This window comes from Lutra lutra, chromosome 1 (assembly GCF_902655055.1).
Source record: "Lutra lutra chromosome 1, mLutLut1.2, whole genome shotgun sequence".
NCBI lineage: Eukaryota > Metazoa > Chordata > Mammalia > Carnivora > Mustelidae > Lutra > Lutra lutra.
In genome coordinates this window covers 206,789,913-206,814,668 of record NC_062278.1, presented here as the reverse complement: position 1 = coordinate 206,814,668, position 24,756 = coordinate 206,789,913, and the positions used below count along the sequence as shown (strand labels likewise).

Sequence of the window (24,756 nt, the reverse complement as noted above, 5' to 3'; positions counted from 1 at the left end):
GCACTAAACATTTTGTTCTCTGTGGACTCGGCATCTGGAAAGCGCCCCCCACCTTGAACAGCACCCCCACCCCACTGGGGACTGGGCGAGGGGTCATGGGGCCGGGACCGCAAACTCAGGCGGTGGGTGGTATAGACATACTCGGAGCAGCCTCAGGCCCAGCCCCGCCAGCCCTTCCAGATGGCGGGTAGGGCAAACGATGGCCCAAAGGCCTGGTGCACCCATGGGGTTCCACGGGGTGTGACGTGCTTGGAGCGCTATGAGAGACGTGGGCCAGGACCCGCAGGGCCACTGAGCCAGTTTGAGCACCAAGGACTCCCGTGAATGCTGGAAGCTACTGGAAACCATACAGGAGAGCAGCATTTGAGCCACATTTAGAAGAGTCCCCATGGCATTGGAGAGGTGGGAGGAGGTTACTCAGGCCTCAGGGGAGAGGCAGCCTTGTGGGAGGCAGGTAGCAGGCAGGAAGGACCTTGCATGAAGCACTGGCTGGGAGGAGACCCAGGCAGAAAAGATACCTTCCCATCCCCGTCCCGGGGGTGTCTGTGTGATGCCCTTCTTCAGGCCTCAAAGCTACGGGACCTCTGGAAAACTCATCCCACCCACCCCCCGGGCAGTCCTCGAGGCCTCTAGCTGGCTGAGCCCCGGGGCCCCATTTTCTCACCCAGACTCCTCCTCAGGAGGCTTCTGAAGGAGAGTCCATGAGGCCCGCTCACCTTGAAACACCCATACTGGGTACCCCTAGGACAGGGCTGTGTCTTTCCCCTCAGTCTATGCGACCCCAGGACAGAGTTGAGCGTCTCCTCTCAAACTGGGTTCCCTCAGGGCAGGGTTGAGCCTCATCCCACAGACCAGGGACCTCCATCCCAGGATAGGGCTGTGCTCACCCCTCAGACTAATACCTCCTAGGACAGGGCCAGGCCTCCCCCTTTCTAGGATGTCCAGGCAGGACTGGACCTTACACCAGTCCAAGGCCCTAGGCCAGGACCCTCTTGCCTTCGACCTGGAGCCCCCAGGCCAGGGCCGGCCTGCCCACTCAGAGAGGCCCCGCGCAGCACCTGGGCCCTCCAGGTGTTGGCAGAGGAAGTGGGAGCCCTCAGGGGGCCTGGCAGGCAGTCAGGACCCTGTTTGCCTTGAGCAGAGGCTAAAACCAGGTGGTCACTTCTCCCTTCAAGGCCTCCCAGCCCAGCCAAGCCACAGGGAACACGTAAACACCAGCCGAGCTGGGCGCAGGCAGGCAGGGCGGAGGGCACCGAGAGACCCCAGCTCCTCAGCCTCCTTGGCCAGGGTGTCTGGAACCTCATGGGCTGCCCTGAACCCCAAGTGGGGCCAGTAAGGCAGGCCTCGGTTCCCACCTGCCTTGGGCATGTGAACAGGCTCTGCCCTCTCTGGCCGGTCTTGTCTACACCCAGACTGGGAGAGGGGCCTCTGGAGACCCTTGGAAGGAACATAACCGGCTGGTGGTGCCTGGAACCCGAGGCCAGGCCCCCAGGCTAGATAAGAGCCTAGTTCTCAGCTCAGAACAGGGCCTCTGGGCGTCCAGCAGCATCAGAGAGGTGGCCCTGGCCACCGTCAACCTGCAAGCCGAGAACAAAGATGGAGCCGGGCCCCACGCACCCCCCGAGTGCGCAGGCTGTGAGAGCCCACAGCCTCCCGCCCTAACACTGGCGAGGTGGGAGGGAGCAGCACAGACACTGGGGAAAGGGGACTGAGTTCTCTGGAAGTTCAGAAGGGACATGACCCTGCCCTAGGGGACCTTAAGGGGGACACAGCCCTCCTCTGGTGGTGTGTGAGGGGTCATGACCCTGCCCAGGGGCCTGAGAGGGTCCAGGTTCTGCTTTGGCTGTTAGAAGAGGTCTGGCCGGCTGAGGGTTCCATCAGAGGGGCAGGATCTGTGGGCCTTGCTGCGAGACTCCGGCACACAGGCTGGGTTGCGTCCAGCGGCTTGTCCCTCATGCTTTCTCAGCCAATTTCGGGAGAATGATTCCAGCCTGAGGCTCCCATGGCCAACGGCAACAAGCCTTGGCTGGGCCAGAAGAGGGGACTCTGGAGCCAAGCAGGGGCCTGGACCGTGGCTGGCTCCCGGGGTGTGCTGTGTGACACTGGGCTAGCTGCCTTCCCTCTCTGAGCCTCAGCTTCTCTTTGATGTCAGGCCCCTGCCCGGGTCTCTTGGCCTCTGTGGGCTCAGTATCCCATCTTGCTCCTTAGTGGACCCCTGGGACACAAGGCCAGGACATGCTCAGTGACAGGTTCCCTCCTTCTTCAGTGTCACAGTCATGCAGGCTGTGGGGGCTGAGAGGTGGCAGGCATGGATTCTGGGCAGCGATTCCCTGTCCAAGCGCTGAGGAGAGGAGCCCAGGTCTGGGAAGCAGAGGAGGCGGGAGACCAGGTTCCCACCTTTCATGTTGGTCTCAGCTTTCCAAATCTGTGGGTGGGGGAGGGAAGACAGCTTCATTAATTATGCACCTACTGTTTAGGCCCCCTGCCACCCCAGCAGCTTCAGTGGGAATAAAGAGGTTTCAATCATCCTATCATCCTAAAGGCTTCAGGTCACAGTCTCAGAAGGATCCACTGGGCGTGGGTGGTGAGGGGACAGATGAGCAACCCCCATGGGCTCCTGCTGGCTTTGCTTCCCTGTGGGGAGGAGGAGGGGACCAGGCCGGGCTGAGAAGATGGGGTTCAGGGCAGGGGAGGGCAGGCTTGTGGTCACCCCAACCTCTCTTCCCAGAGCTCCAGGACCTGTGGCTGCAAACTCTTCCCCTTCTCTGCTCCTCCCACTCCCCTTGGTTCTGCTCTCCCAGCAGCCCACGCCGGGAGACCCTCTCCTGGGGACCCTCTCCCAGCAGGTGACAGGCTTTGCACCCCCACCAAGCTCGCCCATCTCAGTGAGACAGAGGGATGTGTTGTGGAGCCGCTAGGTGTATCTGTTTATTTGTATTATGTATGCATATTTGTGTCTGTGTATTTATTTGTATTTATGCATGTATATTTCTGTGTGTGTCTTTTCAAATATGTGTGTGTTGTGTCCGCTGCACTGTCATTGGTGGTTCTACCCGTGTGCATACCTGTGTCTGTGTGTGTGCGTACAGATGTGGATGTCCGTTTGCGTGTCTCTGTGTGCGACTGTATTGTGTATCAGTGTGCCTGTTTGTACTTGTTTGTATGGCTGTGTATATGTGTGTGTCTATCTGTGTGTGCGTGTGTGTGTGTGTGTCTGTGTGGACCTGTGGTCTGAAAACGCCGCCTGTGGGTGGAATTTGGCCCAGGGACGTGTTTGGCTTGGCCCTTACAGTATTTTCAACATCTTGAGCCAACATTTAAAAATCAGGATATTTCACATAAAAATTCAGCTTTCCAGTTTCTCTTAAAAATTCAGAAGCCCTGGCAGCCCTGGGCCGCGTTCCCATGAGGCTACTCTCCTCCAGAGCTCATGGGGGCTGCCCATCCTCCCACCCCCTCACCGCTCCTCTCGCTGACCAGCACCTTAGGATGACTGAGTTTGTGACCCCAGAGTGTGTGGTCACAATGGCGTGTAAGTCGAGCTGTCAGGGAACATGTGCACAAACGGAGTCCACACCAGGGGGTGTGTACTTGGGATGGCATATGTGTGCAGAAGGCCAGTCTGAGTGTGTGTGGGACATGGGGGGGCCTGCTCGTGCAGGGGTGGGTGTAAGGCACAGTGCCTGTGGGCGTATGTGGGAGAGCGCGTGGGTGCACACGTGTGTGTGCGTGGGGGGTGTGCGTGGCTGTATCCGTGGCCATGTGGAGTGTGTGGGCCCCTGTGGTCTGGCGTGCTCTGCACAGGGGCCTCTTCCGGCCTTTGATGGGGAATTGGATTCCCGGCTTCTGGCCGGGCTGCCTTGTGGGATTTATTTCTGTCTCAGTGCCGACCAGAGGCCTGAGTAATGGGAACATTTAGAGAAAACCAGTAAATACATAGAGAAGGGGTAGGCTGGCCGGGAAACTCTGCCTGGACACCCCTTCCCAGCCCACAGCTGCCAGAGGCCAAGGCCAGGCCTGAGCCAGGGAGGGAAGCAGCCAGGGAGGGAAGGACCTGGCACACACACTCACTCCTGCTCTGTGGAATGCTCACGAATGCCCATCCAAGCCCAGCAGGTGGGCGAGACCCCTATGCCACCTGGATGGCCCCTGGGACAACCGGCATCTTGGGAGCTTGGCTCCAAACAAGAGATGCTCAGGACAAGCTTCGAGGGTGCCATGTGAGGTCTGGCTGAGGGGCTAAGGGGCCCTGACCTTCCAGGAGAGTCCCTTTCCCAAGCAGACTACAGAGGGTCCGCAACCCTGGGTATGCTGTCCACAGATGCCTCACACAGGTGCAGACCCTCCCGCAGGAGGGATGAGCTGCCTGTGACCTGATGGGGCTGGGGCTGCCCCCCTTCAGAGCTGGGGGCCCACGCACTCTGGAACCACTGCTGCGTGGACCCGGCAGGCCAGTGGGGAAGGGGCAGGAAGAGCTACGGCTCTCCTAGGACACCATCCCCACTGTTCTGGGTTTCACGCAGACGGAGCACCACTCTTGCGAACATCTCTGATGTCAAATAGGCCCCATGGGAAAGAACAGACTGATTGGATTTGTCGGGTGGGGTGATGTGCATTACAGAAGACCCACTGGAGCAGCGGGCAAACAGGCTGCACTGACCCACAATCCCTTCCAGGGCCCTGGGTCGGTGTCTTCTGCTGCCCCCCAGCGGCCATGGGAAGAAGTGGGGAAATAAGGCGCCCGAGCCTCGTCCATGCAGCCCCAGGTCCCACCACTCACCATGCCCCAGTGTAATGCCCAGCCCGATGGCTCTCGGGAAGCAAGGGCTTTCGGGCTGGTCTGAGGGAGGGGCTCACCTCGTGCCCCCAGGAGGTCAGCTCTGGGAGGGCAAGAGATCATGATTCCCAGCCGCATCATCAGCCCCTAGAACAATGCCCAGCATGAGCAGGTACTCACGGAGCAGATCTGAATCCCCAGCTCCTTTAGGGGTGGGCAGGCTTGCACCTGACCCTGGACATGGCTCAGACCCCTGTGGAAGTGCTACCTGAATGAAGGTGAGCAGGCATCTCGCACTAGAGCCCCAAAGGTGGTGAGCAGCAGCATGGACCCCAACAGGGACATGGCTGGGAGGACAGGCCAACTCCAGAGGACTAGACTTGCTCAAACTAGGTGCCTTCACACTCCTGACTGCAGCCTGCTGGGCTAGACAGAATTTCCCCTTGTAACTTTAGGGACTGTGCTTCTGACCCCAAATCCCCAGGTCCTCACTGTGATATAGACCTTGTCCCAGCCCCTGGGGGCCTATCCCGGCAATCCCAGCCTCCTCCCTGCCCTCTTGCTGCCCCTTTTACCCACAGGCACCAAGCCTGGGTCTCTGGGCCAGTAGGCTCTGTCCTTTCCTCTGCTGGGAAAGGGCTGTTGCTGATCAATCCAGGCCTGACACCTCTCCAGAGATGACCCGGAGGCCAGATGTCCTCAAGGAACTTAATTTTCCAGTCCATTACTCTCCAAAGTACAGGGCCAAGCGAAGGAATGGTCTCGTACACTGTTTCCCGTATATCAAAAATTTATTACCATACTTATTTCACCTATTTTTGTGGAACGTTTTTTAAAGTTTTTATTATTATTATTATTTATTTGAGAGCAAATGAGCAAGCGAGAGCATAAGCAGGGGAAGTGGGAGAAACAGGCTCCCTGCTGACGAGGGAGCCCAATGCAGGGCTCGATCCCAGGACACTAGGATCACGACTTGAGTCAAAGGCGGACACTTAAACAACTGAGCCACCAGGTGCCCCTTTTGTGTAATATATTTTTTTAAAGATTTTATTTATTTATTTGACAGCGATCACAAGTAGGCAGAGAGGCAGGCAGGGAGAGAGAGGAGGAAGCAGGCCCCCGCTGAGCAGAAAGCCCGATGCGGGGCTCGATCCCGAGACCCTGGGATCATGACCTAAACCGAAGGCAGAGGCTTTAACCCACTGAGCCACCCAGGTGCCCCCTTTTGTGTAATATTTTAATTTCAAAATGAAGGATGGGAAATTTTCTGAAGACCATGATCTTATGATGATGACTTGGAAACCTCCATTAAACTAGAGATCCGGGGCTCATTTGTTTTTTGTTGTTGTTGTTGTTGTTGTTGTTGTTGTTGTTGTTTTAAAGATTTTATTTAGTTATTTGACAGACAGAGATCACAAGTAGGCAGAGAGGCAGGCAGAGAGAGAGAGGAAGGGAAGCAGCCACCCCGCTGAGCAGAGAGCCCGATGTGGGGCTCGATCCCAGGACCCTGAGACCATGACCTGAGCCGAAGGCAGAGGCTTAACCCACTGAGCCACCCAGGCGCCCGGGGCTCATTTGTTTTAACTGATGTATCCTGGACAGCGAATTCAAATGATCTAGTATTCGATAAGCGATAACACACGTGACATTGCTTTTTTTCTACTTTTTAGAGATCATAAAGAATGCGGTTATGAACATTTGTGTAGTCTTTCTTGTGGTTGCTGGGTAGCTTCTCTACATCCTTGCCAGCATTTGGTATTATCACTATTTTTTATTTACACTGTCCTAATTGGTGTATAATGATGTCTTTTCATGGTCTTCACTTGCATTTCCATAATGGCCAGTGATGCTAAACATCTCTCAAGTGTTTGCCACTTATATACCCTGTTCAGCAAAATGTCTCCTTGCCCATTTTCTAATTGAGTCCTTCTTTCCTGCCTCTCTCATTTCCTTCCCTCCTTCCCTCCTTCCCTCCCTCCTGTTGTGAAAGTTCTTTATAGTCTAGATTTGAGTCCTTTATCAGATATGGGGTTTACAATGTAGTCTGTAGCTTTTCATTCTCTATTAACAGAGTTTTCATTTTGGTTAAGTCAAATTTATTGATTTCCTTCTTTGGGGATGTGTTTCTGTGTCTTGTGTCTAAGAACTCTTCACCAAGTTCTTCTAGGTCCTGAAGATTTTCTCTTAAAAAAGGTTTTTGTAAGTTTACACTTTACATGTAAACCTATGATCCACTTTAATTTTTGTATATTGTCTGGCTGGGCTTTAGGCTGGGGTTCTCTTTTTGGCCTTGGGAGATCCAATCATTCCAGCATCATCTGCTGAAGCCTATCTTGCCTCCCATGAGCTCGTTCTGTGTCTTTGTCAAAAATGAGTTGCCATGGGACACTTGGGTGGCTCAGTCAGTTGGGCCGCTGCCTTTGGCTCAGGTCGTGATCACAGGGTCCTGGGATCAAGTCCTGCACTGGGCTCCTCACTGGGCAGGGAGCCTGCTTCTCTCTCCTCCTCTGCCTGCCACTCTGCCTACTTGTGCACACACACTCTCTCTCCGACAAATAAATGAATAAATGATCTTAAAAAAAAATGAGTTGGCATGGGGCACCTGGGTGGCTCAGTCAGTCAAGCGTCTGCCTTCGGCTCAGGTCATGACGAGAGTCCAAGATCAAGCCCCATATTGGGCTCCCAGCTCAGCGGGAAGTGTTTCTCCTTCCGCCACTCTCACGTTCTCACTTTTTCAAATAAATAAATAAATAGATAGATAGATAGATAGATAGATAGATAGATAGTCGTCCGTTCTTATTTGGGGCAACTTGAGTTTCTTACTCTTTCCCATTAATCTATGTGTCTGTCTTCCCCCCAACAGCCCCACCTTGATGGCAGGGGGTTGAGAATCATGAATTCAGGGGGTCAGGGGGCGCCTGGCTGACTCAGTCGGTAGAGCACGGGACTCATCTTGGGGTCGTGCCTTCCAGCCCCAGGTTGGGTGTGGAGAGGACATTAATAAACTTTTAAAATCACGAATTCAATATCCTTAGTAATTACAGCTATGCAGATTATCTATTTCATCTTCTGCGAATTGTGGTAGTTCATGTTTTTCAAGGAATTGGTCCATTTCATCAACTTTTCAAGTTGATGTGGATATCTACTGTCTCCCCTTTCTGTCTTTCTGAGGTCTGTGGTGTTGCGAGTGCAGCCTAATTGCATTCCTAATATTCCTAACTTTGTCCTTGTCAGTCTTGCTAGAGGTTAGCCAATTACTGATTTTCGCAACGTTTACCAGTTTCTCCGCTCACCACTTCTTCCTGCATTCTGTGGCAGGCACCATTGGCTGCCTTCCCAGGACTCTTTCTACCCTTCTCCCTTTCTCGTGGGACCTCAATTTCAATCATGGTGGCGATGTGCCCAGCTTAGAATACCCTTACTCCCCCCATGTCTGCAGAGAGGGCAGGATGTGACCCAGTCATGGCTGATCAGATGTGAAGGCAAGCCTGGGGGACTGACTGGGCTTGAAGCCACGGTTCCCCCAGCTGGCTTGCCCCTTGCCCTTCCCCCTCCTGCCGATACCTCCCACCTGGGGTTGCATAGGCTCCTCGGGGAGCTAAGGACAGCAGCTGGGGAGACAAAAGGGACCCGTGTCCCTGGAGCCACTGTATCGCCATGGATATGACACAAGGAACAATAAAGCCCTCCTTGTCTGAGATACAGTTTGTGCCAAATGCAGCCCGGATTCTTCCACCCCTCTCCGGGTTCCCACCATGGCTCCTCTTGCTCTGGAACTTTCCCTGCTAGTTCCTCCGGCAAAGATCTGTGCATAGCCAATACTGGGTGTCAGAAGCCCGAAAGAAAATGTCTGGACCTGATGATTGACCGACATTTGTTTCCTCGGCATTCGGGAAAAATGTCTTGTAGAATCCACTACTGATGGAACTTATTCATTTATAGGCTGTTGGGATTTTTTCCATGTAGCTTGGATGGTTTTTCTCTTTACCCTCAATGCTCTAACCCGGACCCCTGTAGTGAAACAGCAGATGGGGCCATTTAAAAAAAATCCCACTTCACACTTCCCAAGTAATACAGGTTGTGAATGCTAGAGATTTCTCTCCTTAAAGATGTAAGCGTGGGGGGGACCCTGGGTGGCTCAGTGGGTTAAGCCTGTGTTCGGCTCGGGTCATGATCTCAGGGTCCTGGGACTGAGCCCCACATGGGGCTCTCTGCTCAGCAGGGAGCCTGCTTACCAGCTCCCTACCCCCCGACCCCCGTCTGCCTCTGCCTACTTGTGATCTCTGTCACATAAGTTAAAATTTTAAAAAATTAAAAAGTATGTGGGTGATGGGCGCCTGAATGGCTCAGTCATTAAGTGTCTGCCTTTGGCTCAGGTCATGATCCTGGGGTTCTGGGATCAAGCCCCCCACTCTGTGGGGAGTCTGCTTCTCGCTCCCCCACTCTCCCACTTGTGTTCCCTCTCACTGTCTCTGTCAAATAAATTTTTTACAAATAAATATATAAAAATAGCATCAGACTTTTTTTTAAAAAGGTGGTTTGATACGTTGACTATAATTAATGATGTACTTGGATTCATTTACTTGTCCTATGTTTTTCTCTTTTTCTCTCTTGAACTTCTTTTGGGTAATCTATTTATCTATCTATCTATCTTTCTTTTTTTTTTTTCCTTAACTGCTTTGGAAGTGGTACACCATTTCTATTCTATTAGGTTGATCCTAGAAATGTCCGCCTGCCTGTAGAGCAGAGTCTAGGGTCTACATGGAGTTCCTTCTGTCTTCCCGAGTGAGCTGAGCTCCGTAGAGGGTTATAATCCCCACCACGTCTCACCTCGGGCAGGAGTGTGTAAATACCACTACTGTCACATACTCTAGTAACCCTGGTCTTACTTTCACCCCATAGAACATTCTCATTTCCTAAGGTTGATACCTATTTAGATTTCCACTTTATTTCTCTTCATTCCTACTTATAACAGATTTTCCATCTGGGATCGTGTCTCACTCCAATCTGAAGACATCCTATAGAAAAATTTTTTTCAAAGGAGAATGCTGGGGCGCCTGGGTGGCTCAGTGGGTTGAGCCTCTGCCTTCGGCTTGGGTCGTGGTCTCAGGGTCCTGGGATCGAGCCCCACATCGGGCTCTCTGCTCAGCGGGGAGCCTGCTTTCCCCTCTCTCTCTCTGCCTGCTCGTAATCTCTCTGTCAAATAAATAAATTAAAAAAGAATAAAAATTAAAATAAAAAAAGGAGAATGCTTATTTATTTCATTTTTTAAGAACAGCTTCAGTGAGAATATACATCGCCTACACTTTGCCCACTGGAAGTGTACAAATTCAACAGCTTTTAGCATACCCATTGATTTGTGAAACCACCCACCACAATCCATTGTGCAGTATTTTCATTACCCCCCAAACAGACTTTCTTTCCATGTGAGTCTGCTGGTGACAAAATCTCTGGGTTTGCTTGTCTAAAAATACCTTGTAAGGTGTTTTCTCTGGGTATAGAATTGTAGGTTGACAACTTCCTTTCATCTAGTTAACACTGATACAGGCAGATATCCCTCTAGTTACCACCGGCTGCGGCTGAGACATCTGCTGTCTTGCTCCTTAAAGGGTAATGTTATCTTTTCTAATTCTAACATCTTTTCTTGCTCTTTTTGTTCTGCCAACTTGTTGCACTTAACTCCCTAGGTATGCAGTGGTTTTGAAATATGCCCACAAATTCTTAGACCTCCCTTCCCGATGTAGAACCTAATTCTCCTCTGAGTGTAGGCTGGACTTATTTCCCAAGTCACTGGACGTAGTGACTTGCTTCTAACTATATAACGTGGCAGAGTATCATTTCCAAGCCCAGGTCATAAAAAGCCCTAGTTTCCCCATACTTTCTGTCTTGGCTTGATCATTCCGGGGAAAGCCGGCTGCCACAGCGTGCGCGCGCACACGCACATGCACGCACGCACGCGCACGCACGCACACACACAAACACTCACAAGAAAGCCTTATGGAGAGAGCCCTGTGGCAAGGGCTCAGTGTACACTGGGCTTCTATGAGCCTTCCTGGCGGTGGACAGCATCCCGGAAGCACAGCCTCCAGCCCTGGCCAAGCTTTCAGATGACTGCAGCCCTGGGAACATCTCGACCACGATCTCAGAGACCCCAAACTAGAACTGCCCAGGTAAGCCATTCCCACATTCCTGACCTGCAGAAACGTTCTAATACTAAAGGTCTGTTTTAAGCCACTGAGTTTTGTATGGAATTTGAATGCAGGAATTGATGATTAAGATATGAAAAAGTTTTAAGTGAACTTGCTTACTAAGGTGTAATAAACATACAAAAAATGCACAAATATATTTGGGTCCCTGAATAGTCAAAAAGTGATTATACCTAATTAATCACCATCCATACCGAGATGGAACTTCTCTCGAGTGTTGATTTCCTTTTGTTGCCTTGCTTGAGATATATTGATCTCCTTGAATTTGTGGATTGGTGATTTTGAAGAGTTGTTCCAGCCATTAAAATAAATATAAATATATATATATATATAACATCCGCCTCCTTTTTGCCTTTCTTCTCTCCTGGAACTCTAATCAAATGTTATGTAGCTCTTCTCACTCTATCCTCTGTATCTCTTAGCTTCTCGTTTTAGGTTATCGATCTGTTTCTTGGCTTGAGGTTTCTCACATGCAAACCCATGTGGGCCGGCTCAGTTCTCAAGGGAGACCTTTCTTCATTCCAGTCAGTGCCAAGGTTCAGTTTTCCTCTGGGATGCCAAGGGAGCAGATCTATTATTAGTTCACAGAGGGCCCTGCCCTTTGTAGCCCCAGCCTTCTGGAGGGTCCTCGTACCAGGTCCCTCATTATGCACAGGTAGTGAGTTGTCTTGGCCCCAGGTACTGAGCACCCCGAAAACCAATGCTATTTCACCTCGCTTGTCACATACCTTCAAGTCAGAGGTCAGACTTCAGCATTCTGCTGCTTCTCCTACCCTCTTGCTTGAGTGTTTTCTACTTTCTTGCCTGGTCACTGAGGCCTTTAAAAGTATTTGTTGTAACTATTTATTTACCTAGTATTTTTAGCTGTTTGCAAAGGGAGGATCAGTTCGAGCCACCGCAGTCCCATGATGCCAGAGACAGAAGTGGTTGGCCATTCCTTCTTTCTCCAGTTTTCTTTTCCTGATCTCCCATCCGCTCACAGACACCTGGGAGTATGTCCACTTGCAACCTACCTGCTCCCACTGCTGCCTCCTAGGGCTTCCGCCTAACTTTAAACTGATCAATCCCTCCTCGATTGTTATTACTTAGCTCCTCTGGTGAGTTGCTTATGGTATGTGTGTGTCTGTGTGTGTCACTTATTTTAATAAACATTCTTTGTTTCCAAGATTACCACCCAGATCTTCCTCCTACCTAAGTTCCTGAGTTAGGGGAGCTGGGTGCCTCTTTTATCTCTGGCGAGAAAACCAACGTTCATTTTAAAGTCTGTAAGGAGGTCATGGTTTCAGTTCCTTGGGGATCAACTCTTCCACCTGGTGGGGTGGTACCCCTTCTTCAAGGCACCGGTCTCCTCATATATTCTGTAACTTTTGTTCATGCGCCCATCGTGAGTGATGGTGTTGGTTTTGCCCTTTTCATGCACGCCGGTTTTCTGTAGTCATACAGAGCTGTAAACACAGAAGCAAACCTTTCCTCAGCTCTCAGGGTTCCCACTCTGTGGGGCCGGCCACATGCTAGCCCCAGCGCCATCAAGAGAGTGGGAGCCTCGCCGGGAGTCTGAGGCATACGCTGCCACAGACTAGCACCCTGTTTGTACAACAGTCCTGGGCCTGGAGGCACCTTCTCGTCTTTTATTCCCAGGAAGGGAAGGCCGGTCCCAGATGCCATGAAGCAGAGGGAGTCCGGCTCCAGCTCTGCCACCCATGGGCAGGTGTGACCCAGGCTTGCTTGGGAACCAGAGTCCTGGGCCTGCCAGCTGCTCAGTGAGCCACCTACTGCTTTGGCCCTCCGTCAGACCTGCTCCCTTCCTGCACAGGTTACCTTCTCAGGGTAGTTTTTAGATGAAAGCATCTGCTTCATTGTATGAATGTGCTGGTGTCGGGGCACATGTACTCACTACAGCTCTGGGACGTGGGTCTTTGGCACTGTCCACCAGAGTCAGGCCAATGTTCCTCCAACTCAGCAGAGGGCAGGATGCACTGGGATGACACCGGGTGGGGGTGGGGCACACGAGGGGAAACACTCAAGCGTGTTATCACTTTGGAGATGAAACTCTAGTTGGCCACGGGGACCTGGACTCAGCGCTGTGGCCAGTCACTCCGGATAGTCAGCTCCACAGACGAGGCTCATGGTCCCAATGCCAGGACCCTGGGGACCTAGGGCCTAAGACCACACCCCAAAACCAGGCTCTAATACCCTAGTCTCTAGGAGCCACCCCCCACCCTGGTGCAGGGGCCCCATCCCAGGGAAGCCACAGTCTAGCTCTGACGGTGACGCAAGAACAGGAACCGCTGGGGGTTGTGAGAGTGAGACACAACAGTGCCAGGAGCCTTGAATCTGGCTCCACCTGGGAGGGAGGCTTGCCAGGACACAGCATACCCCCTCCACATGCCCAGCCTCTCCCTTCTCTCTCACACTGTGAAGGGAACCACAGAGGACCGAAACAGAATGGGAGCCTCTCCAGGCTGGCCAGACATTCCAGCAAGGCCCAGGCCTGTGGGAGGGCTTAGAGAAGCCTCTCAGACTCTCCCTGTCACCCACAGGTTTTGACATGACCGCCTGACTGGACCAGGACCCAGACTCAAAAGGTGGGGTCTGGGCCTTCTGCACTCCTCCAGCCTCGACATGCCTGGTCCAACACAGGGCTTCCTCGTGTGAAGCTTCAGCTCACAGCCTCCCTGTCTGGGGGCCCAAACCCACAGTGCCCCAGGGACCCAAAAAATATATAATAGGTTTCTGCCACACACATGGGTCTGCTTGCTTCTATTTCTAGGGATAAAAGAAACTTCCAATTACACAAATATGTACAGACACAGCAAGCCCACGGGGTTGCTGTTGGCTCTGCCCCTCTCGGCATGGTGAGGACCACTCAGGAGACAAGGAGCTGACCTCACCCCAGGAAAGGGTTTCTGGCTGGTTGGGCAGTGTAGTTCTGGAGCCAAATAGGAGGTAACAGCAAGCCCAGCCCCCACCCTTGCCCAAGGCCACCTGCCCATAGGACAGGCATGATGGTGGGGGTGGGGGGGATAAGGCGTGCCTCAGTCGGAGTCGCAGGCCTCTTGCTCTGTCGTAGCGTCCACTGCAGAGGCGAGGCTGTCCTCCTGGCCTTTTAGCCTCTCACCTGGATGGATGATAGAAGCAGTGGGGAGGGGCCCTGTGCTTGGGCCACCACCCAGAGGGCAGGGACCCCACCTTGCTAGGCCCTGTACTTACGGATCAGCTCGGCAATGGCCCTCTGGGTCCGCTTTTCTAGCTTCTCCAGCTTTTTAGCTACGTCTCTCTTGAGGTCCCTGTAGCAGGCAGGTGCGAAGAGGCCGGAAGGTGAGAGCTGGCTTGGTGTGGCCTTGGGACCCTCCCCTCCCAAAGCCCCTGTGGTGGTAGGAATCACACTCAGCTGCCTGAGGAGACCACCCTGGCGAGGCAGCCAGGACCTTCCCCTCTCCGTCTGTGTACTCTCCCAAACCCGGCATCGGCCAATAGGCCCTGGCCGCTGAGGCAGCAGCTGGTGCTGCAGACCCACCGGCCGTGGGCCCGAGTCAAGGTGTGCAAGGGTGGATGGCTGCTCAGGGTGGCCCTCTTGGTTTGGTCTCACTGTGGGTCCTGCTCCTCCTCCAGCCACATGCTCACTCTCGCCAGCAGGGGCTTCCAGAAGCGCGCACACAGCCTACTCTCCCCACTCTGGGATTCCTAGGACCACGCCCCATGCTTTTGTTTCAACAAATGAGAACACCTTCAGTGGGGCCGCGCCGGCCACAGGATCGCGGCTGCGAGGGATGCGGCCCACCACTCTGGCCCAAGCTCAAGCAGAACACAAGGCCCAAGGCGCGCAGCCCTCTCTCACCCTCTGTATCAGCCTGATCACAGGGGCACTGGGGAAAGACACGCAGTCCCCTTTCACAGGAGAGGAAATGGAGGCCCTAGCAGAACAGGCCAGGCGGTGGCAAACTGGGACAGAAATTGACATCTGCCCTTCCCATCACCTTGCCTCCATCATGTGGCTCCGTGAGGGCCACGGCTGGCCTTGCTCAAATGCAACTCTCTGAGGTGGGCCGGATCCTCGCCCTTGCAGAAGGGACTTCTAGAGGGGACGGCTGCTGCTCCCCTCCCCTTCCCGTCCTCCAAGTGTCGCCCCCCACAGGCCTCCCTCTCACTCTCCCTTTATGTCCTGCCAGGAGGTTCTGCGGGCAGTTGTTAGCTCATGTAGCTGCGTGTCCACACTGTCCATCTCCCTGCTTTGAGGGCAGGAGAGGCCCAGTTGGAGGGCCATGCCTAGCACGAGTGGCCAGTCAGTCCACGCTAGTCCTACGTGGCAGCGCTCACCAGTCAGGCTTCCGGGGCGCGAGGTTGGCCAGGTCCTGGGGAGGAAGCAGACACATGTCAGGACTGGAGAGGCCCAGCCCCAGGGCACAGAGATAGAAAGCGGGGAACAAGGGAGGGAGGGAGGAGAGGGTCAGGGAAAGTGGGGTGGAAAGCGAATACAGAAGTGGAAAGACAGAAAAGACAAAGCAGAAGAGAGGAGAGCATGGGGCAGGGAGACGGAGCAGAGGAGGGCCCCCAGTGGGTTCCCGGAGCACTCAGGACGCTCACCACTTCCTCAATGATGGGCTCGGGCTTGGCGGCCTCCAGTTGCTCCTTCACCTTCTCTTCCACTAGAGGGTGCAAGACAACCACATAGGCCGGTCGGAAAGGTGCCGCCATTCGATGGGGCGCACCCTGCAGCCTGGGGAAGGGGGAGAGGGTGCAGGCGGGGACCCACCCGTGGAGACCCTGGGCCTTCTTGGCCCTCTCGCGGGGCTCCCAACCTCCAGAGACTAAGACTGCAAAGGCAGCCCTGGAAGAAGGGCTTGGGGTTCCCAGGATGAAAGCAATCCTGGGGTGAAGGAGGGCCCGCAGAACTGGACCGCTAGAAAAGACAGCGTGCAGACCTCCAGCCGGGGCAGACCTCCAGCCAGAACGCTGGGCTGGTACTCTCCCCTGCTGGGAAATGCAAGCACTGCCTGCGTATTTCCACAGACAGTTTTGTGAAGAACCATGAGGACCAGCTTTCCCGTACTCTAAAGGGGCTCCTGGGCTCTGAGGGTGTCCTCTGGGCACCCTGGACTGGCCGGGACCCAGGTGTCTTTTCTTCCCATCCCACTTGGATATGTGTGACCTGGGGAACAGCTGTCCTCACGCACCTCCCAGCTACGCCCCGTGGCTGAGCACGCACAGTGATGATGCGTGATGAGACCAGGAGGGCCTTGCCCCCCTGGGGACAGAGACCAGGAGCGCTAATGACAAGTCTGGGCTCCAGGAGCTTCCCCCGACCCCCACCACTGTGGCCACGTGCTGCCTCCTGGCCCCTCAGCCCTGCCTTACTTCCCTCCAGCCACAGGTGCTGACCCAGTGGCATGGGATCACTCCCCGCCCCCTCCCTTGTCCGGCCTTACTGTCCCCCCCACAGTGCGGCCCACACCATGAAGCAAATCACCTGGAAAGCATGTGAATCTCGGGGCAAACAACATGGGGAACCAGACTGGGCTGTGACTGAAGGGGCAACACTTTACTATTTTCAAGATAAACAATTACTCATTTTTAACTTGGAGAATTCAAAACTGGTAACACAAAGGCTAAACACAGGGCCAGGGACCCCCGGGCTAGGAGATGCCCGGCATCTCCAGTGTGCAGCCCTCCCACGAGCTCCTGGCACTGAGCCGCTCCCCACACCGCAGGAGAAGGGCGGCCTGGGGGCCGGACCCTCGCCTGCCAGCATGAACGCCTCTTCCCTTCTCTGCGCCCGGCGGGCGTCTGCCCACAGCCCTCTGAGCACCTGAACACTCTGCTCTTCTTCGGGGTCTCACTCGGACCCCCAGGTGCCCACAGGACCCGCCCCACCCTTCCCGCTGCCCTTGCCGTCCCAGGGCCCCAGGGCCACTTCCGTCCCTCAGCCCAGAGAGGTCCTCCCAGGGGATATGGCCTCTTCCCTCGCAGGTCCCCGAAAGGCCCTCGGGTGCCCTGAGTGCCTCTGCTGTCGTTCAACATGGGTTACGGCCCCACAGCTGTGAGATGAGGCCGGAGGTTCCTAGAAGCCCGACTTCAGCCCTGGCGCTACGGTTATTTCCCAAGGGAGCACGACACCTGCTGAGGCGAAGGCATCCAGGGGCGTCTCAGAGCAGAGGTGGAGCGACGCAGCCCACCTACCTGCGACTGGCTTGGCCGGGGGCACCCGCCTCCTCTTCAGGTCCTCATCCTCGGGGACATAGTTCCGCAGCCTGAGTTCCCTATGAGAGCAGACAACAGGCGGCGATGCAGCGGAGGGCGTGGCCACCTCGGTCACCTCCAAGGCCGTGAATCAGACCCTGAGGAATCAGATTCCTCACGGGAATCAGACCGTGAGGAAGCCACATATGCTGGAGTCTCTCGGGAGACAGCCTGGTGAAGAGGGAAAGCACAGGTACAGAAGACTCATGGGGATAGGCCCCCGTTCTCTGAACCTTGGTCCCATCCCCCGCCAGGTAGCAGCTGGGCGGGCCACTCTGTCCTCGCCCAGAGCTGGGGCCGAGGAGCCTTGGGGAGCATTCACCGGCCACCCGTCCCGGAGGAGCTCCATTTGACAGTTAGGGGACCTGAGGGTCCGAGAGGCTACACCACTGTCATGATGTCCTACGGCAGTAGCTGCAGCGTCTGACTTGGGAGTCAGGGCCAGAGCTCCTGGACTGAGTTTCTCCTAAGGGAGAAAACCCGGTGGTCACCGGGTTCTCCAAGCCCGGCCTCCTCTTCAGAGCCTCTGAGGTCGGGAGCTGCTGGAGCAGAACTCAGGTCTTGGTGGCAAGGATGCACCTGTGCTAGGGGCAGGCAGCAAGGGCGGAGGACAGGAACAACGGTGTGTGAGGCTGAAGAGCCAAGCCCACCAGGACAGCCAGGAGAAGAGCCCAGCCCCAAGGTCGCAAGAGCTCCTTAAAGTGCTCCGGGAAGGACCCTAAGAGCTCTGTGACAGCAGAGGAGCCACGGGGGGACCAGGATCACACAGTGGGCCTGCCTGGCCAGTCCCCTCGGGCAGGGTGGGCCACACCACGGACTTGCCGCCCTGGCTCAGCAGCTCATCCACCCCACGCCCCCACCCAGAAGCTTGCCTACAGAAGCGGCCCTGGCCAAGCCCACAGGGTGGCAGAGCAGTTCCTGGGGGCTGCTGCTTAATAAAAACCAGAGACTGTGGGCCAGACCATTTCAGCCCTGAGGAAGCAGAAGGGACCCTGACACACCAGCTGGGGAAGCCTGGGCTGGGGGTCCTCCTTCCTCACTACCTCTTCTGAGCCCCTCAAGGACTGCCGGCCCCTCTGAAGTCCTAGACCTCCAGGATAGGGCCTGCTTCCCCAGCAGGAGGGCTCCCACCGTCCGTCACCTATGCCTATGCCGGGCAAAAAGGCCACTCACATCCCTGCGCAGCAAGCTTTTCTAGAGCCGAGGCAGCAGGTGTCTGTGGCCATACACTTAGCAAGCAGCAGTGGTCTGAGTTGGGGAGCTCTCTGATGCCAATCATCCCCTAATTCACCAGCCCCACCAGTGCCCTTCTCTGCCAGGGCCCCAAGGGGCAGTGCTGGCACGGCCTGCATGCAGAAAACCTGCCGCCCACTCCCACAGGCCGCCTCCTCTATGGAGTGGGGAAACCCACCCTGTCCTCTACCTGCTAATGGCTCCCTTGGGCCCACTGGCAAATGCCACAGAGGCACCAGGAGAGAAAGCCGCGAGTGATTTGGTGGAGGTACTTTCGTTCACAACAGGGTGGGGAGAGAAGCGGAAGAGAAACTGGGTGTGGGCAGAAGACTGCAGGGGTTAGTGAGAAAGAAAACCCCTATCACTCTCAGAAACCAGCTCCAGGGCTGTGTGAGAAATCAGCAGGCAAGAGGGGAGGCCACTGGGAACTGTGCCGGGGCTCACGGCAAAAGCGAGTGCCCACACCCCGGTCCCCCCGCTGCTCAGGCTTCAGAAGACACTGGAACAGGGAGGACATGGCAGGGGGACAGGGAGAGGCAGCACAACAGGAAAGAGCAGCACGGCCAGGGGGCTGGCCACCCAGCACCCCCATGTCCCACAGCAGCCCCGCTTCCTGCTGCCCCCTGCGCCCCTGGAGCTGAGTAAGGGTACTGGAGTCATGGACACATGGGTCCCCATCACTGTGGGACTGTCCCATCTGGGCCTCAGTTTCCACATCAGTAAATAGCAAATTTGATACTGCCCAGCTGTGGCAAGCTAGGTCCGAGCCCTCCTTGCTTGACTCTGTGAGACCTAATGAAGAGACTGCCTCTCACTAATCCCCAACTAACCAGCCCTCCCCTCTGCCTATCACTGACATGGGACAAGAGCCTCAGGGGCAGGTCATGGGGGCAATGGGCTCTGCTCAGGGCCTGGTCTTTCCAACACGGGACCAAGGTTTAACCGTCTGCTTCTGCAAACAACTTGAAAAACCTGACAACAGGGGCACCTGGGTAGCTTGGTCTGTTAAGTGTCTGCCTTCGGCTCAGGTCATGATCCCAGAGTCCTGAGATCGAGTCCCATATAGGGCTCCTTGCTCAGGGGGGAGCCTGCTCTCCCTTTGCCCCTCCCCCTGCTCATGCTCTTTCAAATAAATAAATAAAATCTTTAAACAGTAACAACAGGGGCGCCTGGGTGGCTCAGTGGGTTAAACCTCTGCCTTCAGCTCAGGTCATGATCTCAGAGTCCTGGGATCAAGCCCTGCATTGGGCTTGCTGCTCAGCAGGGTGCCTACTTCCCCTTCTCTCTCTGCCTACTTATGATCTCTCTCTGTCAAATAAATATATAAAATCTTTAAAAAAAAAATCCATTTGTTAGCCTTGGACAAGTACCTGGGCAACCAGGATCGGAGGGGCTGCGGTCACAGAGAGGGGACAGTGCAACAGGTGAGGCTGACCCTGGGCAGCTCTTCTCCCTTAAAGCACCCACTTACATGCAGAGGCTAAAAAGCAGAGACCCCAAGCAGAGCTTCCCGCCAACCCATGGGCTGAAGAGACAGAAGTTTGCATCAGTGCGAGGAAGGAAGCCTCTTCCTAAGTCCTGAGAGGGTGAGTGAGGGCATCCGTAACCAAACCACCTGCCAGAAGCTGGAATACATCTCCGGAAGAAAATAAATGATTCGGAACCCCAAATTATCCCTAGGACTTTTCATACACAACGTCCAGGATTCTACCAAAGCCATGAGAAAAATAAATAAATAAAGATGCCAGAGATACACCCAAAGGAGATCCAGGCATTAAAATGATTAGAAATGAAATACAAAACTGAAATTAATGAAAGTTCGGGAAGGCCTCTCACACAATGGAGAACTGCAGCAGAGAATGTGAAACTGTAAAAATTAATCAAATGGGAATTCTACAACTGGAAATCTAACCAAAGCTAAAAGAGCTCAATAAATGGGTTCCACTAGAGCTTAGAACAACGAAAGGGGGGATTAGGGAACCACAAGGTAAGTCAGAAAATATCCAGACCAAGGCATAGAGGAAAAAATGTTGGGAAGTACAAAAAAAGAACAGGAGAGACTCATAGGACGTGGTGGAAAGAGCTAACATAACATGTAATGAGAATCCCAGGAGCAATATTTAAAGAGATAATAACTGAAAATTTCACAAAATAAGTGGAAAACATTGAGCTGAGCCACACACAGATGAAAGAAACACTGGGAACTCCAAAGAAGAGCACAGTCAGGCAAATCATTATCAAACTACTCAACGCCAAAGATAAATTCTTAAATTAGGTAGACACACGGCCTTCAAAGGAAAACCTAAGACGAACAGCTGACTTCTCGACAGAAACAATGGAAACCGTAAGACAATGGAGTGATACATGGCCAAGGCCAGGAGTCATGAGAATGCTGCACCAGAGTGATACATTGAGATAAACTAGCCTTCAAAAAGGGGCACCTGGGTGGCTCAGTCGGGTAAGTATCTGACTCTTGACTTCGGCTCAGGTCATGATCTCAGGGTCGTGGGATCGAGCCTGCCATCAGGCTCTATATTCAGTGGGAAATCTGCTTGGGATTCTCTTAACCCTCTCCCTCTGCCCTCCTCGGTGCTTGCGCGCTCTCTCTCTCAGATAAACAAATAAATCTTAAAAAAAAAAAAAAAAAAAAAGCCTTCAAAGAAAAACTAGCAAAACTGGCCGTCAGGGAATCTGTCAAGAAATACTAAGGGGAGTGCTTTTGACTGAAGGAAAACCATTTCCTTCAGTCAGTTGCAGAAGGAATGTAGAAGGAATTGCAGAAGAAATGAAATGCATGAGACAGAGTAAATATGCAGGGAAATCTAAAAGAATACTGACTGTACAAAATACTCATAATGACTCCTGGGATCGAAAATGCAGCATTGGGGATGACTGGCTGCACGAGAAATGGTATGGATTTTTTTTTTTTTTTTTAAATTAGGCTCCATATCCAACGTGGGACTTGAACTTATGACCCTGAGATCAAGAGTCGGATGCTCTACTGACTGAGCCAGCCCGGTGCAAATGCCCTGGGCCACCCCCAGGTCCCTCCATGTGGGCAGCCATGGTCTGAGCTGAGTCTATCTCTCCCACAGAGCGGGCGCAGACACAGAAGCCATCTGGGTACCCCCATTTTCACCCTCTCTGATCCAGTGCCCCCTGTGTCCCCTAAACAAGGCTCAGCCTCTTCACACAGTCCTGACCTCATTCCCCATTGGTCCCCACAGCCTACTTTCCAATCAAATGTCCCCTGGGTCACTGCCACCCCGGTCTGCTACACTTTCCTGCCCCTGGGCTTCAAGACCTAACTCAATCAGATGGCATACTGGGCAGCCCAAAGATTGCCATCCACCCCAAGACAGAGCAGACGACTCCTCTCCTGTGCCTCCCCTTGGCCCTCCCCTCTCTGCAGCAGCCCGCACACCCCATGCACGTGGCCCTTTCATGGCTGTCCCGCACACCCTGCCCCACAAGCTCCCAGAAAGTCAGCCCCAGCACTCCACTGCCAACTCATGCTTGTCTCCACTCCACAGAGGAATTCAGGGAGGGCATGTGGTGGGCGGCCTGGGGCTCTCTGGGCCTTATAGTACTTGTGAAGATAATCCCGGAAGCAGAGAATTTGTGCCCAGGAGATTCACAAAGGGCAGGAATGTGGCCAGGCCAGGGCAGCCAACTCCTCAGGGCCTTCTGCTGTGTTTGTAAGCAAAGCAGCAGTGATACCCACGTTCACATCCTACGGAGTCTCCTTAAACAGGGGAAATACCTGTTTCCATCTCCTCTCCTCCACTCCCTCCCCAGCTATCTGAGGAGACCCAGCAAGAGCCTGAGCAGGATCAGTGACCACTGTGAGGTCTCCCTCAAGGCCAGCTGCGGGGACCCCGGGTGTGGGCTGGCCAGGGAGATTCTGGGGAAATCACCTCCCACAGATGTCCCTCAAGAGAAGGGGGAGGAGAAAGTTGGTATTCTCTGTAAAATATGAAACTCTGCCCAGGAGCAGAGTTCTAGAATGTCCACATTAAAGGAGGTTTCCAGATGATCTGGAAGGTCCAACCCTTTCACTGGCAAACAGGTCTCAGAGAAAGCCTGCTGCTCATAGAGGGTTCTTAGCCCTCGCCTACTTTGCCCTTATCAGTGCTCCCAGCCTTACACTCGGGAACACCAGACCCTTGTCTCACCCCTTTGCCCTCAGTTCCTGCCCTGGGCCCTAAGAACACAGCCCACCCCACCCAGCTATCTAGGTCTCTCCTGCCAACACAGGCTCCTCCAGAACCAGAGAAAGGTGGGGAGGGTCTTGAAGCTCTCCTCCCAGTAGCTGAACACAGGGCAGGCCAAGCCCAAGACAGGCCTGGGAGGTCCTGGAGGCCAGCCCTGGCTGAAGACAGTAGCTCTGACCACAGACGGCTTTCAGCTTGCACATCCAGGGTCTGGAGCCATGGGCCTCTTTCAGGGACGGACGGACACACACACACACACACATACCCCCAACAACCTTCTGTGTGCTTTGGGCTCTGCACACGCACACTCACCCCCGTGTCTAATGTAGACAGGCCTGGTTTGTGGCTACCAGAGGCCAGACCCCTGAGGCCCGTGAAAACAAGGTGACAAGCAACTGTCCCAAACGGTTCACAAGTGCTCCGGAGGCTGGTGGTCACTTCCTTCCAGACAGATTAGAGTGTTCAAACCCCATGACCTGATAAGCCTGCTCTGGGGAAATTATACCATAGAAATAGTACCAAAACAGGGTCAAACAAAACCGAATGTTCCACACAGAAATGCTGTCACACAGAAATGCTTCTGGTAGCATCATCTGTAACATCCCCAGGCAGACATTTCTGGGCTCTCTTCTGGCGGAGTCCCCCAGAGGACACTGCAAGCACCCCGCCCAGACTGTGGCCACGATGGGAGCAGGGGCGGGGGGTATGGTCCAGCTCAGGACAGTGTCATCAGAACACCCGGAAACTTCCCTAGAAGTAAAGTACAAGGTTGGTATGGAACACGGACACTGGAAACAGATGGACTGTAGCGATTTCTTATTTGGTGGTTGCTCAGCAGTTTAATTCTGGAAACTTGATGGTTGGTCTGATAGTAAATGAAACTCTGAAAGAGCCCAGCGGCTTCCCCACTCATGGGCAGAAGACACTGTACTCCAGCTGTCCTCCCAAAGGGCAATGCTGGCCACACTATGGGGACAGGTACAGACAGAGGGCAGTCAAAGCGCCCCCCCCCACCCAGCCAGCCAACCCGGCCAGGCCCCCCATCCTACTGACAGAGAAAGTGTGGCACAAGAACAGACCACGTGCTGGACGGGGCCACATCCCACAGACAAAGCCTCTCACACGACTCCTGGCCAAAGACTCGTCCGAGGGCTTCAGGGAAAGGGGTGGGAGCTCCCATATCCTCCCGCCCTTGATGTCCAGCCCCCACCCCAAAGCGCAGGCCGAGATGGATGGGACGATGCTTCCTTCTCCATGGGAACACCCTCCACGTGCTGCCTCTCAGGACTGCCCTTCAACGTCAGGCGGTTACCGATACTTCCCAGATGTGGAAAACAGTCCACAGAGAGACTCGTGGATGTGCCCAAGAGCCTCAGAGGGCGGGAGAAGCGAGAGCCAGAATCCCAGCCCAGGTGTCTGGCCTTGAGGCGGACCCCAGCCCCCCTCACCAAGTTCCTTAGGGACTGGCAGTCACGTGGAAGAGGAAAGGCCAGCTGACAGCACGCCCAGGAGTCCTGCCCAGGTCTGCAGCTGGGTCAGTCTGCGCTCCGGGCCCTCAGTGTTTTTGAAGGGAAAAAAAGAAATCATGCTGGCCATTCCCACATCTTCTCACTCTCTGGAGTGTGGCCCACAGCACCATTCTTGAAACTCCTCCTCCCTCCCCAGATCCCATCCTCCCAGCTTCCCAGCCTCCAGGACCCTCCCTCAGCCCCTGATATCACAGTGGGTCACAGGCGTTAGAAGAAGAAGGGGTTTTAGAAATCTAGAATAGAAAGGCAGTCAGGCCTTGTCTTAAAAACAGGGTGGCCAAAAGCACCAGGGCTGGGCAGGGGTGAGAAGCCCCACCCAAGTTCACCCCACTGTGTCAGCCCCAAGGCCCACCAAGGGTACCAGGTGTCCAGTCCCTGATGGTTCGGAACAGCCAGCAGCTGGCCAAGGCCATATCCAGGGCCAAGCACAAGTTAATTCAGGCCCCTCTGTCTAGCTCGAGCTGCCAAATCTGTCCGTACCCACTGACACCCAAGACTCTGTAGGGCCCAGGACACGTTCCCTAGACTTCCAGGCTGGGCTCCATACCCATCTGACCTGA

General features: G+C 54.4%; 1 protein-coding gene across 2 annotated transcripts in view; it reads right to left on the bottom strand.

The window, feature by feature from the left end:
• Window positions 1-10,196: 10,196 nt before the first annotated feature.
• The window catches only part of CCDC12 (coiled-coil domain containing 12), a 54,462-nt gene continuing 39,902 nt past the window's right edge, over window positions 10,197-24,756 (bottom strand). The window contains exons 3-8 of one of the 2 annotated variants that reach the window (XM_047695495.1): window positions 17,161-17,240; window positions 15,568-15,629; window positions 15,301-15,335; window positions 14,194-14,270; window positions 14,018-14,101; window positions 10,197-12,428 (exon numbers count right to left, since the gene is read on the bottom strand). In XM_047695495.1, the coding sequence (XP_047551451.1) occupies window positions 14,019-14,101; window positions 14,194-14,270; window positions 15,301-15,335; window positions 15,568-15,629; window positions 17,161-17,240 (337 nt within the window). In that variant the 3' untranslated portion in view covers window positions 10,197-12,428; window position 14,018. Of the gene's footprint in view, window positions 12,429-13,728; window positions 14,102-14,193; window positions 14,271-15,300; window positions 15,336-15,567; window positions 15,630-17,160; window positions 17,241-24,756 lie in introns of those variants that run through there. The other variant, XM_047695502.1, reaches the window with a different exon arrangement.